Source organism: Sodiomyces alkalinus (assembly GCF_003711515.1).
Source record: "Sodiomyces alkalinus F11 unplaced genomic scaffold SODALscaffold_8, whole genome shotgun sequence".
In the NCBI taxonomy this organism is placed as follows: domain Eukaryota; kingdom Fungi; phylum Ascomycota; class Sordariomycetes; order Glomerellales; family Plectosphaerellaceae; genus Sodiomyces; species Sodiomyces alkalinus.
The window spans coordinates 2,247,334-2,263,117 of record NW_021167086.1 but is presented as its reverse complement, the minus strand read 5'-3'; the positions used below and the strand labels follow the sequence as shown (position 1 = coordinate 2,263,117).

Below are 15,784 nucleotides of genomic sequence, written 5' to 3'. Positions count from 1 at the left end.
CTTTATAGTGGTTCCTTAGTATTAAGGTTATTCGCGACAGTGTTACCCGTAAAATATAGTTATCGTAATGCAATTACGTGGCTCAGTTAAAACGCCTTTTAAAGCTAACTAGTAAGTATAGCAGTAATTATTATCTAATGCACTTAATTAAAATCACAGAGCTACTACCCTATTTAGGGACCTTCACTATCGTTAAAAGCTATTAAGGAAAGATAGGATCTATACTATATGTAATAGTGATATCGCGGCCTAATATCACGTTTATAGTATCCAGGCTATACCGGTTTAACGTTAATCCTGGGTCTAAATACTATAAGGCCGCCGATTATCTAATCCTTTATCTAATTTGTAGCTAATTGTTTACGCTAGAACTAAGGAGTGGTAATACTATCGAAATCTATACTAATACCTCATTTACCGATAATACCCTTAATCGAAAGAGTAGTTAAGCGTACGTGATACGCGTATTTAGCGGTATAATGGCGTGGCGCGCTAATAAGCAGGATACGGTCATAACGTTAATAACGGAAGTAGAGCTATTAGCTTTAGTATAAGGTGTAAAAGAGAGTATCTTTATATAACGCCTATTACTTAGGATAGGAGTGGAATTCAATAATCCAGAATTAAGGATCCTGTACGATAATAACTAAACGATTCGGTTAGTTAATTAAGAGATTAGTATATTAATAACACGCCTTCGCTATACAGATATCCACGGCCACTAGTTATATTAAGTAAATGAATAAGGTTAAATACTCGTAATATACATAGAAAGCCCGGAAATACTAGTAGACGGGCTAATAAAGGCGTTATACGGAGAGCAAATTAAGATATTTAGGTTCTACGTGGGCGTGATAGATATACGGGAACGGTTATAGCAGAAATAGCTAAAGGTAGTCCGGATAGAATATTTAAAGGACCTAGAGGCAGTTCTTATTCCGAATAATCACGGTTACGCGTTACTACATTCTAGAAGTGCTTATTATCTTTAAGAGGCTGGCTTTACACGTCTTAATAATCCAGCAGATTTCGACACGCCTATTAACCTCGGGCGCGTAATAAGAGTAAAATCGATAAAACTACTAGGATAGAGATTATAACTATTACCTCCCTCCCGGGATACTATTATAGCGGCACTGTAATACCGGTGCTACGGTATAGCCGGAAGAGTCGTGGGATAGTATTACCCTGGCCTTAACTATACAGAATTCGTAACGGACCTACTTTTCGTAATATAAGCGCTCCCTCCCCGCTTATAGCAGGACGTAGCGCGGAACCGATATAAGACCGAAAAGGGACTACCACGCCCCCCGGAACCGAGAGTAACTAAGATTAGGGCAGAAATTTACGCCGTATTAGCTAACGCGAGCACGATTAATTAGGTTATAGAGCTAGTAAAGAAACTAATCACGATACGTAGTACCTATAAGAACGCCGGCATAATACCGCTAGTATATCTATACGTATCCGTCCGCTATATTATCCGTAAAGAACTCTAAAAGGAATAAGTAGTATAAAAAAAACCTAGGCTAATATTATAGCCCGAGTACCCGTGGCGGTATTACCGCGGGACCCCGCCCCCGCTAAAATATTCCCCGCTAGGTATTACTAGGAACTAATAGTCCGCTAAAAAACCCTCCCCGAAAACTAGCCTCTTAAAGCCAGGACCCTACAGGAAATCATTTAAGCTATAAACGCTATAACTACCCGATATAACGTCGTAGCGGTATAAAAGCTACTTAGCAGAGTTACCTTATCCTTACCGAAAGGGTATAGTGGTAGACTACCTATAAGGGGTAATAGGTTAAAAAGGCCTTTAATAAAAGAGCTACCCTAGCTGTATAAACGTACCCTACGCTTACTAAGGCTATCCCCCGGGAGGTCCTTAACGCCCTATCCGAGGAGGACCTACTAGTATCCCTATAAGACACGAGCCCTAAGGCTAAAGTCCTCTAAGTATAATAGCGAGTACCCCGCCATGGTACTAGTAGGGTAACGCTTCTCTATATCGAATCGGCTTTACCGGAAGGGGTAATAAGCCTTATCCGGAATACCCTCTTTTTTAAAGGGGGTAGCTATATCTACGAACTATACGATCCTAACCTTAGCCCCCTAAAGTGCTATAAATGCCTATACTTCGGCTATAAGGCTAACGGCTACCCTATAGTAGAGAGGGTATACCGCTACTACGCTAAGCCTAAATCGGCGTACCTATAAAGGCTAGGATACTATAACGCTATAGCACCTAGCCGCTCCCGCCGTTATACCGCCTATACCGGAGACTATAATACCTTTAACGACTTATACCGACTATTAAGGAAAAAGACCGAGAAGACTTATAAAGCGTATAAATACTAAGCCAGAGACTTTAATATCACCCGCTAAACTACAGCGGTATACCCGCGATAGCCGTAGATCTTCCCCCCGATTATTATCGTCTAGGACTAGGACTGGCCCCTTTATAGGGGCTAGGGACGCCCCCCGAAAAGGACTAGAGAATAGGAGGGCTCCCCGATACCGGGCCCGATAAGCGCTTATATAGTCTCTTATAGGGCTAGTAAAGCACCGTAGTAGGAGCTATAAAGCTAGGACTAAACCCCGGTTATACCGGGCATATTACCTTAACCCTCCTCTTACTAAGTAATAAGAATCTATATCCTTTTATAGAATATAGGAAGGAGTTAGGCTCGGCGGGAGCTCCCGCTTTAATACCGCGCTAAGTATAATGTAATAGTAATCCAGGAACCCGGCCTTTACCCCTTCACGAAAAGCCTTACCTACTCCTCCCGGGGGATATACCAGCTAATATAGGGAGGAGGCTACGCTCTCCTATATATATATAAGAGATACTTACTATATACGTAGACGTGGCGGGCCTACTATAATACCTACGCGGTTATATTTAGAACTAAAGATAACGCCCTTATAATCTAGTTAATCTACTCGGAGAACTACTAGTTAGCTAGAATCTCCTAGAATATACCCCTATAAGATATATTCGATATAGGACTACCACGGGGCCGCTATATCCTCATAAGGGACTTTAACCTATACTACCCCCTATAGTTATAGCCACTATATTACTACCCCCGGGCCGATACCCTATTTACCCTTATAACCCGGTAGAACCTAGACCTAATAGCTCTCCCCGGGACTACTATATAGTACTGCCCGGGCCGGTATACTAATACTATTAACCTTATATAGGCGATATAAGGGCTCCGCTACGACTTCGGCCGCCCTAATAAGACCGTTATCGGATCGGACTACTACTTATAGATAGCCTAAATCTGTATAGAGATAAATACTATAATAAGCGCCGTAATAATATTACCGCGGGACCTAGACGGGCCCCGCTAGGTCTAAAAGGACTTCTGCCCCTTATAAGTCCACTAGCTCGTAACTACGTAACTATAGTAGACCGGCCCCCTTATAATACTAGGAGATATTTACTTAGCACTAAATAACCTAATCGGGGACCTTATAACTATAGTCGATCAGACTGTATAGTGCCGCTGCGGGGGCACCCCTAAACTCCTACCTATCCCTTAGTAGAATATAGAGCTAACCGCCCTTACCTAGGAAGTAAGGCGCCTTTATAGTAGATATATATATAGGAAGTCACGGAACCGATAGGATAAGTTCTAGGAAGCGGAAAAGCGCCGCGATAAGGCTATAGCAGTAGCGAAGCGGCTATACTAGCAGCATCTATTATATAAGACTAAGAAGAACGATAACCTCCTTTAGCGACTATATAAATAGGCACAAATAAAAGGAAATATACCGCCGGACCCCCTCTTAGTACCGCTACTACGCTAAGATAATAGTGATAGCCTAGCCACTATACACGCGGAGAAAGCCGAAGTCCTTAACCGGAAGTTCTTCTTACCCCCCCTCCTTACTACCCTTAGGCCCCTAGACGCGGAATTCCCCCTTAGATAGGATATCCGCCGCGATATTACCGTAACGGATATATAGGGGCGCCTTAAAAAGACTAAACCCTAGGCGGTACTAGGACCCGACGGGCTTTTAGCAGGGCTCCTTAAAGTATATAGACCTCCCCTACACTAAAGACTAAGCGCTATCTTCTTAGTATAGCTTAAAGCGGGGTATTACCCGAGAAGGTACCGCTACGCTATTATAGTAGTCCTTAAGAAGGAAGGCCGGCCGCCGGTCGACTATAAGATAGTGAAGGGCTAGTAACCGATATTACTCCTTAGTATAATAGGTAAGGTCCTTAAGGGGATACTAGCCGACCGTATCGTTACTATAACGGAGGAGTATCGGCTCCTCCCGGAAGGATAGATAGGTAACCGGACTAAGCGGAGTATAAAGATAGTAGTATAAAGAGTTATAGAGACTATAAGGGCGAGCTAGGCCTCTAGCGGTACCGCTTCGATACTCTAACTAGATATTAAAGGCGCCTTTAATACTATCCCCTACTCCTATCTCCTTAAGGTACTCGAAAAGAAGGGATTCCCCTAATAGCTTATTACCCTAATTAGTAGCTTCCTCTAAGACTATATAGCCTAGGTATTACTCGATAGCGAAATAGCCCCCTTATAGTACCTTTATAGGAGTATACTATAAGGCTCTCTAATCTCCTTTATCCTTTTTATTCTATATATCTCTACCCTTTATATAGAGCTAAAAAAGTTACCTAAAACGATAATAATAGGATTCGTTAATAATACGAATATTATCGCCTTTAGTAGAATAAAGGTATAGACGCGGTAATATCTCGCTACTATATAAAGTGCCTACTTAGACTAAGAGATAGCGAGTAGACTATAATTCGAACTAGCTAAGTACGTCTATATCCCTTTTACGAAGTCACGCTAACCCTCCTTTACCCCGCTCCCACTTAGCGTTACTTCGGTACCGGTAACGGAGGCGATAAGGCTCCTAGGCGTATAGCTTAATAGGAAACTCGACTTCCGGTAACACGCTAAAAAGGTAAAGAGCCGACTAGCTATATAAATATACGCCCTTTTAAGGCTTAGTACGGTAGCGTAAGGGTATAGCTTCGCGGATATAAGAAGACTATATCTTATACTAGTAAGACTAGTAATAGCCTACTACGCCTTAGCTATTTATAAGATAGGGGCTAGCCCCCGGTATAGCCCTATAGCGGTACTTATAGCGATATAGAACCGGTGCCTTAAATTAGTATCTAGAGCCTATAGGGCTACGCCGGTTAGGGTCCTTGAAAAAAAGACCTTTATCCCCCCCCTTAACCTATACCTCTTAAGCCTAAATACCCGAAAGATCCTCCGGATATAAGAAGAAGGGACCGAAAATAAGATATTAGCCGGAGTATATACCGCGGTAAGAGCCCTAATAACACCGAATCGGTATTATAGGACCTATACCGCCCTTACGTGGATAGTATAGCTTACTGCCCTAATAACCTAGGCCGGAACCACGCCCCCGCTGAAGGCCCTCATAAGGGAATAGGGTTAAGCCTAGATAGAAATATAGCGGCCTTATACCTACGCTATAGCGGCACCGAGCCGCCCCCTAATATAACGCTCCCTCCGGAAATATAGAGGGGTCCTTAAGCTGTAAAGCTCCGTACTTACCTAGATTAAATTAGAAAAACTAGGCCTATAAGTATTCCTAGCTAAAGCGAGGGTGCTAGGCTTCCTATTACCGCGGTGCCTTTACGGGGATAAAGGGGCGGAAATAGCGGAGTATATAGTACTCTAGTACTAGGAGGTAACCGAGGAGGACTATAAGGACCTCTTCGGTGCTATAAGGAGACTACTTATAACTAAAGGAGATTTATATAATATACTAGAATACGATACTAAGGCCGGGGTAGTTAAAAGGTAGTTCCTATAACGGAAGAGGCTTAAGGACTTTCGCCTTACCTTAAAAGTTATAAAGGCCTATAAAAATAATAACGGCACCGAAGTAAGACCAGAGCGGGAATAAAACGGTATAGCGAACTAATCAAGTATTAGTAGGGGTCCTATATACCGGGACCCTAGCGGTATTAGCACGGCACTAATAAAGCGCTATTAGTTATTATCGTCTTTATCGCCCTTAATTGCGCGAATACTACTCTTAATATACTTAAGGCCCTAAAAGGACTAATTAGCGAGATATTACCGCTAAGGGCCGTAATAGGGCCGAAAGGAGGCTATTTATAAAATACTCTAGAATTAAGTCTATCTTACTCTCTTAACGCCTTATTAGGCGAACTAACTCCTATAACTCCGCCGGCGCGGTGCCGCTATAGCTATGACCGGAAAGTAACGCCCGGTTTAGGGCCTGGCTAAAAGACTAGGACGCTATCCCTAGGCGCTCCTTACCTTATAGCTTATTAATAAGGAGACTACTATAGCACCGTAAGAGGATACTTATAGTAGCGATACCGTTATTACCGGCGGCCTTTACCGCTATATACGCTTTATAAAGATCTATAAGACGCTATTCCTACTTTTTAGTAGCGGAGGGGACTTATTAAGATAATTAGACTACGCTATTACGGTATACCTATAATACCACGATAACACCGGTATAACTTATATCCTTATATAAACGCCGGCGATTAGTATATTAAAAACAGGCTATACTAGTTCTTATAGTATTAAAGTAAGCCTCCACGTTATCTAGGTAAATACCTAAGCACTTGCTATAATACATATAACTACCCCAAGTTAGCCACTATAATACCGTGTCGATACTACCAGGGCTTATATACGGTATAACCCTAATAAAGTCTTTCTTATAACGGTTATACTTATTATTAGTATTAGCGTTATTACTAGGAGAAGATATCTACGGCTATTAGTACGCTACCGCGGAGGTATTATTACGCTATAGAAAAAGAACATATATTAAACTACTACTATTAATTACTTATATATATATATAGATTAATACTATACTATATAGTTAACCCTACGCTACCACGCTACTATAATACTACCGCGAAACACTTATAGTAAAATTATAATAGGAATGAAATAAGAAAGCTAAAGGAGTTTACTAGTTAGTATAAGCTATAACGATAAACCTATAAGACCGTAAACGGGAATAGATTAGGAGGAAAACCTATAATAAACTTATTAGCGTTATAGGAGGAAAAGGGAGGTATAAGATATAAAGGCCTTAGGGGATATTAAGTATCTAATTCTTATAATAGGGTAAGGCCTTTTCCTTACCTACCGCCGGATATAGCAGGAACCTACCTAAGGGAGGTAGGAGGCGCTTACCTCCTTACTCTCTTTATTAACCGAATAGAAGAAATAAAAAGTATAATCCTTAAGGGACGTAGGGAGACTAAGGCTAAAAAGCCATAGCCGCCGTATAACGGAAGCGCGGTAACGCCCCCTTAGCCCCCCGCTCTACTAATAAAGATTAGCTTAGGCTAACTTACTTAACTACTAGCCTACTATACTTCTTATTAGCCACTAGCCTAGAGGTCAGATCTAGATATATAATAGGGAAGAACCGGGGCTATATCGGTCCCGTAGCGGTACCTCTCCACCTAAGGAAGTATATAGAGGTTTTCCCTGGGTTTTACCCGGGTTTTCCCCTCTATAGCCACCCGAGAAGGACCGTATATCCTAGGAAAGCTCCTATAGATTAGTCAGGAGAGCGGAGTAAGATCGGTAATAATAATAATAATGAAGGACGTAGAGGATGAATTTAAGGGCGGCTATAGCGAATAGATTATATAGCTGGATTATCAGCTAATTACGAATAGCTTTAATCGCCCAATTAACGTTTAGGGCGATTAGGTGGTATATCGAATAGACTATAGTCTTTTCGGTTATATAATAGGCCGGAATACTAAGAGTATAATCCGGGTAAACGATTATAGAATGTATACTATATAAAATACGGTGGTAGCGTTTCCCTAACGGTCTAACATAGTTATAATTATACATAATTGCCTTAATTAATTTTGACCTATTTTATAACGATTTTAACTACGCTTTATCTGATACTAGATACTTCCACACAATCTACTAACGATATCGTTAATTAAACGGTCGGAAGATATCGTTAATTAAACGAATAAGCGACGATATTGTTAATTGAACGAGCGACGATATCGTTTTTTGAACGAGCTACGATATCGTCAATTAAATGTATAGGTAAGGTAGGCACGTAGATTATATAGAAGTATCTAGGTATAATAGGAAGTGGCGGCGCCTGGTATTAGGTGCTGTTAGTAGTGCCCTAGTCGGAATAACTAAGTGCCCTAGTCGGACTAACCCTATCCTTTTATTAAAGCCGTTAATAGTATTATAATACTTACAAAGTCGCGGATAAATATCTAGTAATAGTTCGCGAAACCTAGGAAACTTTATACGCCCTTAGCGGATACCGGGGCGTCCTATTCTCTAATAGCCTTAAGCTTCTCGGGGTTATAAGAAACGCTTTTCCGTGCTATAATAGTAAACCCTAGGTATTTTACAGTTTTTATACTAAATTCGTACTTAGCCGGGTCTAGGTTAAGGCTAGCTCCAGCGAGCGCTTATAAGATTAGCCGAACCTTAGCTTTATAGTTATAGCGAGATCCGCTTAAGTGGAGAAGTATATCGTTTATATACACAGTTATAAAGTTATCGAGGTAGGCTTATAGGGTCTTATTAATATATTACTAGAATGTTATAGGCGCTTACTTAGACTAAACGGGTATACTAGTTACTCGAAAAGACCGAACCGTGTATAAAACGCTATCTTATACTCGTGCCCCTTAGCTATCTGTACCTTATAGAATATAGAGACTATATTTAGCTTTATAAACTACTTCGTGTATACTAGGCTACGGAGTATCTCGGTGATTAATAGGAGGGGGTAATGATCTCGCTATATAATCGCGTTTAGAGCTTTATAATTATAGTAAAACCTTAGGCCGCCGCTAGGTTTATATATAAATAGTATTACGGCTACGGTTACTAAGCTACTAGCTCGGATAAAGCCTTTATCTATCAGGTCCGTAAGGGTCTTTTATAGGACTAATAGTTCCTTTTTTAATATGTTATAAAGGGGACCCCACGGTAAAGGGGGCTTATCCCCGTTAGTATCTTATATAAGGTTTACCTCGTAGATAGAGCTAGGTCGGTATAGGGGTAACTTATTCGTCTTATCAGGCGAAAATAACGATTTAAACTCCTAGAGTACCTTCTTCAGTATATAGTCTTTAGGGTCTACAGGCGCTTTTTTCTATAACGCCCTTTTAATATCTTTAAGACTAACCGCCTATATCGCCGCTTCCTAATTAGGGTCCTTTTTATTTTAATAGAGTTAGTGGTATATACCGGTAAATATCGATCCGGTAATTATATATCCCTCGCGGATACCTTAGATATTTATCGGTTCCTTTTCGCCCTAAAGTCGTAGGTCGCCTTCTACGACTTAGTGGAATAACCTCTCATTCTTCGCGTAGTATATTACGTTATTATATTTAAGCCACGGTTTACCTAGGAATAAGTCCTAGTCGACACCGGGTATTATGTATACGAAGATACGCTAGGTATACCCTTTAACGTCTAGGTCGTATATAGCGATCCTTTTATAAGTGGCTAAGCTAGTAGCTTTAAAGAACTTACTAAGTAGTTATTTTTTCGTTACCATTAATAGTAACCGGAGCTTTTTAGCTAAATATATACTTATAGCCGTATAATAATTATAACCCGTGTTAATAAGAGCGTATATTAGTTTTTCTTTATTTACTTAAGCCGAAATAAGGGCTAATTCGCTATATATTAGTGGCTTAAAAGCCTTTTACTCCTATTATACTATGGCTAACGCCTTTAATACCTGATTTTATACTAAGGCTACTCTTTTTCCGAGTCGGAACTAGGTTCCTTAATTCTTATATCCGAATCGCTATAAGCTTCCGATCCCTTTATAGCCTTAGCCATATAAGAGCCCTTATCTTTCTTAGGTTATTTATAGAACCTAGTAATATAACCCTTCTTCCTATAGTTCTAGTAGTCGCGGATATCGTGCGGCGTATTTACTTTTAACCCGAGCTAGTTAACCCCTCTTATCTTAACGTCCCTGTCCGTATCTTATCAGTTATTATTTTAGAGTATAGTTATAGGTAGATACCGTTCTACTTATCGGGTATTAGTAATACCCTTAAGGCGACCGGTTATATTCTAGACCCGGATACTTTATTCCGGGTAAGTGTATAGGAGGTTAACCGCTATAAGCGTATCCTATAGGTTTTAGCTTAAGGTCGTTCTAAAAACGTGATCTTTACTATGTTAGGCTAGGTTGACCTGTTTATATTAGCTAGCTACCTCTTAAAGTTAGGCAGGAACGACGTAAAGGTTTAGTCCTTATATTATCGTAGCGAGCGTAGGGCGAGTACGGCGCGAGGGTACTTATTCTAATCCTTATAGGTACGATCTAGGAAGTCTAATATCTTTTAGGGGTTTTATAGCCCCCCGGACCCTCCTAAGTTATATAACTTCATAACTACCTATTACGGCCTTAGGCCTAGGCTTATATAGATTAGAAACTATATTTCCTAGTAGCTATAAAATAGCGGCTTATCGATTTCGAGCTTATCGTATATAGCCCGCGATTACCCTGCGTATTCGGCTCTTTTTCGAGAGAAGATTAAAGGGTTATTTACCCGTTTCCGCTAGCTTAATAGCAGAGTATTCGGGTTAACCGGGGTCTATATAATACGCAAAGGTTCTAATAGGAGAGTTAGAGCTAGCCTATAAGTTATTATTAGTGCTAGGATTATAACAGTAAGGGAGTAGCGGTAATACTAAAGGGCGTTATCTATAGTGCGGTTATTGGTATAAGGGGTCCTTATAAAGGAGGGGCGAGGTATTAGGGGTATTAGCTCTCTTATAAAGACTGTATCTAGGTAAGTATCTAGCTAAATACCTTTTAGGTCTTTACGAGACCGTACTAAGTTTATCGATAATTCTATGCTTATTACTCTAGCACTTATTACTAAGCCTATTTTTACTAATTAAGCTATTCTTTATAGGTTTAATATACTAAGTTCTATTATATTAGGCAGTCTTAGAGACGCCGTATAGTATCGCTAACTTATCTAATATATCTCTTAATTTCTATTCGTTTATTCCGCCTATTATTAGGCGGTAGCCTAAAAGTCGCTACTCCTAGGCGGCGCGCTAGAATCGTGGTCTATACTTATATAGCATTAGGGTAACGCTAAGTTCTAGATATATAAACGGCTAGTCACGAGTCTTAGCTAATAAGTAAGGTCGAATAATTATATTATCTAGAACTAAGGAAAGGAGAAGGAAAAGGTAAAAAGTCTATCTCGCTAGGAGTAGCTATAGGTTAACTACCTAATCGATAAGAGGTCTTTACGGTATCCCGGCTTAGTAAGGCCGGGACCCTGGCTAATAGGGTTAGCCTATACTATAAATATAACAAATACCTCTTCGAATAATATAAATAAGGAATAATAGCCGTGGCTATATAGCTTATAGGGTTTATCGCCCCCTAACAAAAAACACCATCTTTTATAGTATTAGATACCTATAGCTACCTTATTAAGGCATAATAAAGTATATTATATTAGAGTATTATATTAGACGTGTAAGGCACCTCGATCCTATATATCTATAGTCACTTCTAATAGTACGAGAGAGAATGCTAAGAGCGTTGTATTAATGCAGGTTTATATAGGATATGACGTCGGGGGATTGGTTGTATAAGGCTGGTCTATTTAAGGATCATACAACCCCTAGATACTTTTTGATTTCGGGCACCAAATCTGCTTTGGCTAGTAGCCGTCCCTCCTTTTCTACGCCATCTTTATCAGCCTGGCCCAAAACTTTGAGTCGAGCTTGCCCAGCGGCCAGCTCGCCTTCGCCCAGGATTACCGCAAGAGGGACTCCAGCGGATTCAGCAGCCTTGAACTGCTGCGGAAGTTTTGGCTTCACCTTGGGCGAGAACTCAGTCCTGATCCCAGCTTTCCACAGCTCTCGCGCTAGGGCCATTCGTTCAAGGAGTAGGCCATCGAACGTTTTGCCACCGAAGGCCATAATGTATACATCCGTCTTACGTGCCGAGGCCTCTTTCTCCTTCTCCGCTCCATGACGGGCCTTCAGGACAGTGAAAATACGATCCACGCCAAAAGACACGCCGACGCACGGAATTTGACGCTTGCCGAACATGCCGACCAAATCGTCGTAACGACCGCCTGCTGCAATGCTGCCAACACGGGAGAGCTCGTCCTTCGAGGCGCCTTTGGGTGCATTGAAAACAACCTCGAAAATCAATCCGGTGTAGTAGTCGAGGCCACGAGCGAGCGAAAGATCGAAGGACACTTTATCAGCCACCTCAAAGGCGCCCAAATAGCGAAAGAGGAGGTCCATGTCATCCAGGCCAGCCTTGATTTTGTCATTGGTTGCGATGGCCGCGTCTGACCGGAGTGATTTGAGGAGCTCGGGACCCCCACTATGTTTGACGTATTCTCCAATCTTATCCGCAACCTCCGAAGAGAGGCCCTTCTCCTCCATCTCCTTCTTGACTTCATCCCAGGGCGACTTGTCTAATTTATCGACGGCTGAACTAATAGGGCGTATGAGGTGGTCGGCTACACCGGCGACCGCGAACAAACCGTCCAGGATTTTGCGGTGGTTGATTTTTACCGTGATATCCTTTCCGAGGCCCAGGCCCTCGAATACCTCTATAATCAGGCAGATGATTTCGGAGTCAGGGATCATTGGATCGTATTCGCCGGCGATGTCAAAGTCGCATTGGAAGAACTCGCGCAGGCGGCCGCGAGCCATTGACTTTGGAACAAATGTGGTCAGTCAGGTCCATGTACAGTCAGGTCGCCGTTTCCTTACGGGCTGGTCTCGCCGGTAGACTTTTGCAATGTGGTATCGCTTGATTTGTTGTACCGTGTTCATGGCCAACCAACGGGCCAAAGGAACCGTCAAATCGTACCTCAGGGAGCAGAGCTCTCCCCCTTGGTCCTCCAGCTGGTAGATGAGACGCGAGTCCTCTCCATACTTGTTTGAGAGAATCTCATTTAGTTCGAAAACGGGCGTGTCAAGAGGCGTACCACCATGGCGTTTGAAAATGTCGCCAATGGTTTGAAAGATATCCTCACGAAGGATGATATCCAGTCCTGCCCAGTCCCGGGTTCCTTTGGGCGTCTTGAGTTGAACCCCGCTTCGCTTGCTGTCCTGGGCGGACATGTTGAAAACGAGCTCCTGGGCGATACGACCGCTAGAGATGGTTCGGTTAGGCCTACACTGCAAGCCTAGCATGGATCGCCTTGGTGGTCGCGTTGCTCGGGAACAAGCTGAGCAAAGCAACCTGCGAGATGAAGCGAAGAAAGTTTGGTGCATGGAGTTCTCAAGTGTGGGCAGTGTAAAGTTGGTCGTGACTCATTCCGACTTGAGTACCGACACCATAAGGAGCCACCATGTATCTAGCTGGTACCTTTGTAAGAAGAAACCCTCTTTCATACCTAGATACAGATAATAAAGTACCTATCTACGGTACCTGTCAGATGCCACCACACAGTGTCAGATAAAGCGTAGTCAAAAACGTCACAAAATAGGTTAAAATTCATTGAGGCAATTATGTATCATTATAACTGTGTCGGACCGTCTGGGAACCGCTACCACCGTATTTTATATAGTGCAGATTCTTTAAGCGTCCACCCGGATTATACTCTTAGCAATCCGGCCCGTTATATAATCGAAAAGACTATGGTCTATTCGACACACCCCCTAATCGCCCTATTATTAGTTAGGCGATTAAAGCTATTTATAACCGGCAGACCGAATATCTATTTAATCTCTTCGCTATAGCCGCCCTTAGGTTTATCCTCTAGGTCCTCTAAATATTCTATCCAGACTTTCTTTAGCTATTTTTACTATAACCGTTCCCGTATATCTATCACGTCCACCTAGGACCTGAATATCTTAAATTTCTCGCCGTATAACGCCTTCGTTAATCCGTCTGCTACTATTTCCGCGCTTATAACGTACGTTACGACTATTTACCCTTATTCCTTTACTTAAGGCACCTAGTGGCCGTGGAAATCGATATAGCGGAGGCGCGTTATTAACGTGCTAATCTCTTAATTAACTAATCGAATCGTCTAATTATTATCGTATAAGATCCTTAATTCCAGATCGTTAAATTCCACTCCTATACTAAGTAATAGGCGTTATATAAAGATATCCCCTTTTACACCTTATACTAATACTAGTAGCTCTGCTTCCGTTATTAACGTTATAACTATATCCTGCTTATTAGCGCGCCACGCGATTATACCGCTAAATAAGCGTATTATACACCCTTAACTACTCTTACGATTAAGGGTATTATCGGTAAATAAGGCGTTAGTGTAGATTTCGATAGTATTGCTACCCCCTAGTTTTAACTTAAATGATTAGCTATTAATTAGATAGAGGATTAGATAGTCGGCGGCCTTATAGTGTGTAGGCCCTGGATTAGCATTAAAACGGTATAGCCTTAATTCTATAAAAGTGATATCCAGCCGCGATATTTCTACTACATATAGCACGGATCCTATCTTCTATTAATAGCTTTTAATATTAGTCGAGGTCCTTAAATAGGGTAATAGCTCTATAACCTTAATTAGGTGCATTAGGCGATAGTTACTACTATACTTACTATTCGGCCTTAATAGGCATTCTAATTTAGTAAAATAGTCGCGTTATAATAGCTAGATTTTACGGGCGATACGGTCGCGAATAACCTTAATACTAAGGAACCACTATAAAGGATCACTACCTTATAGGTTATAGTAGCGTTATAGATTATTAATAGCCTGCTCTATCTACGGCTTATATTATTCCTTATAAGTAATAATAATATCGTTAACGTAGAAGAATTTTAGATTAAACCGCGGTGTAGACAATAACACGGTTCCTATAGCATTATCTAGAAGCCGTCCGCTAAAAGGATAACCGAAAAGTGCTTTTACTAAAGCAGTGGAGACTTCTTAAGTCTATATAACGCTTTTTTTAGGTATAAACGACTCCTAGGGGCTAGAAAGCCTGGCGGCGGGTATATAAAGATATCGTGGGGAAGAGGTGCGTGTATAAACGCGTTTACAACGTCGAATTATAATAGCGTAAGGTTAAAACGGGCGGCGATAGCTATTAACGCGCGGAATAACCGTCCGGCTAATATTACTACGTATATCTCCTTAAGCGAGGATTAATACTACTAATCTTCTCGCACTATAAGCCTTACCTTATATTTATATAGAAACCTATACTTATCGATCTTATATATTATTACCTATATCGAATTAAGAACCTAATATCTATCTGCTACGGACGCTAGCATCCGTATCTATAACCTTATCTCCTAATAGCTCCGCAGGTAGTCTTCTTATGCCTATTAGAATAGGTAGCCGTAAAGGTATAAGGGTATATCGCGAGGATTCTTTAGAGGAGGAGGGAGGTCCTTATAGTGGATCTTTACGGCCGCTAGGGTAACCGCCGGAGCACTCGCTAAAGTAACTACTAGGGTTATATTTCCCGAGATAGCCTCCCGAGTTATACTTCCGGTGGCTACCACCGGGGCTATAGATTTATAGGGTATCGTTAAATATTATTATAGCACTATAGGCGTAGACCTTTTTAACCGTAATTTAGTTAGCGGAGTCTTATTTAATATATATATATATATCCGGGGCGTAATAGCTAGCGTTAAATACTATAACCTAATAGTCTCTTTTCTAGCTATCTCCTTACATAATTAGTCGCGCTCCACTATGTATAGGGAGCCCTATAGCCGTAACTATAGGGGTATCGTAGTAATA

The 15,784-nt window shown here is 41.4% G+C and overlaps 1 protein-coding gene across 1 annotated transcript; it reads right to left on the bottom strand.

The window, feature by feature from the left end:
• Positions 1-11,615: 11,615 nt before the first annotated feature.
• Positions 11,616-13,478, bottom strand: SODALDRAFT_335265 (histidyl-tRNA synthetase-like protein). Its single transcript, XM_028612408.1, has 2 exons — positions 12,819-13,478; positions 11,616-12,761 (listed from the first exon to the last, which is right to left on the bottom strand). Exons 1-2 carry the CDS (start codon positions 13,170-13,172, stop codon positions 11,697-11,699), a joined length of 1,419 nt encoding a protein of 472 aa, XP_028464855.1. The 5' UTR covers positions 13,173-13,478; the 3' UTR covers positions 11,616-11,696.
• Between the last annotated feature and the right edge of the window lie 2,306 nt (positions 13,479-15,784).

Coding starts and splice junctions, on each gene's coding strand:
- SODALDRAFT_335265 (XM_028612408.1), bottom strand. CDS start 13,172: ATGTCCGCCCAGGACAGCAAGCGAAGCGGGGTTCAACTCAAGACGCCC. Junction 12,762..12,818: donor TCTACCGGCGAGACCAGCCC/GTAAGGAAACGG, acceptor TTTGTTCCAAAG/TCAATGGCTCGCGGCCGCCT.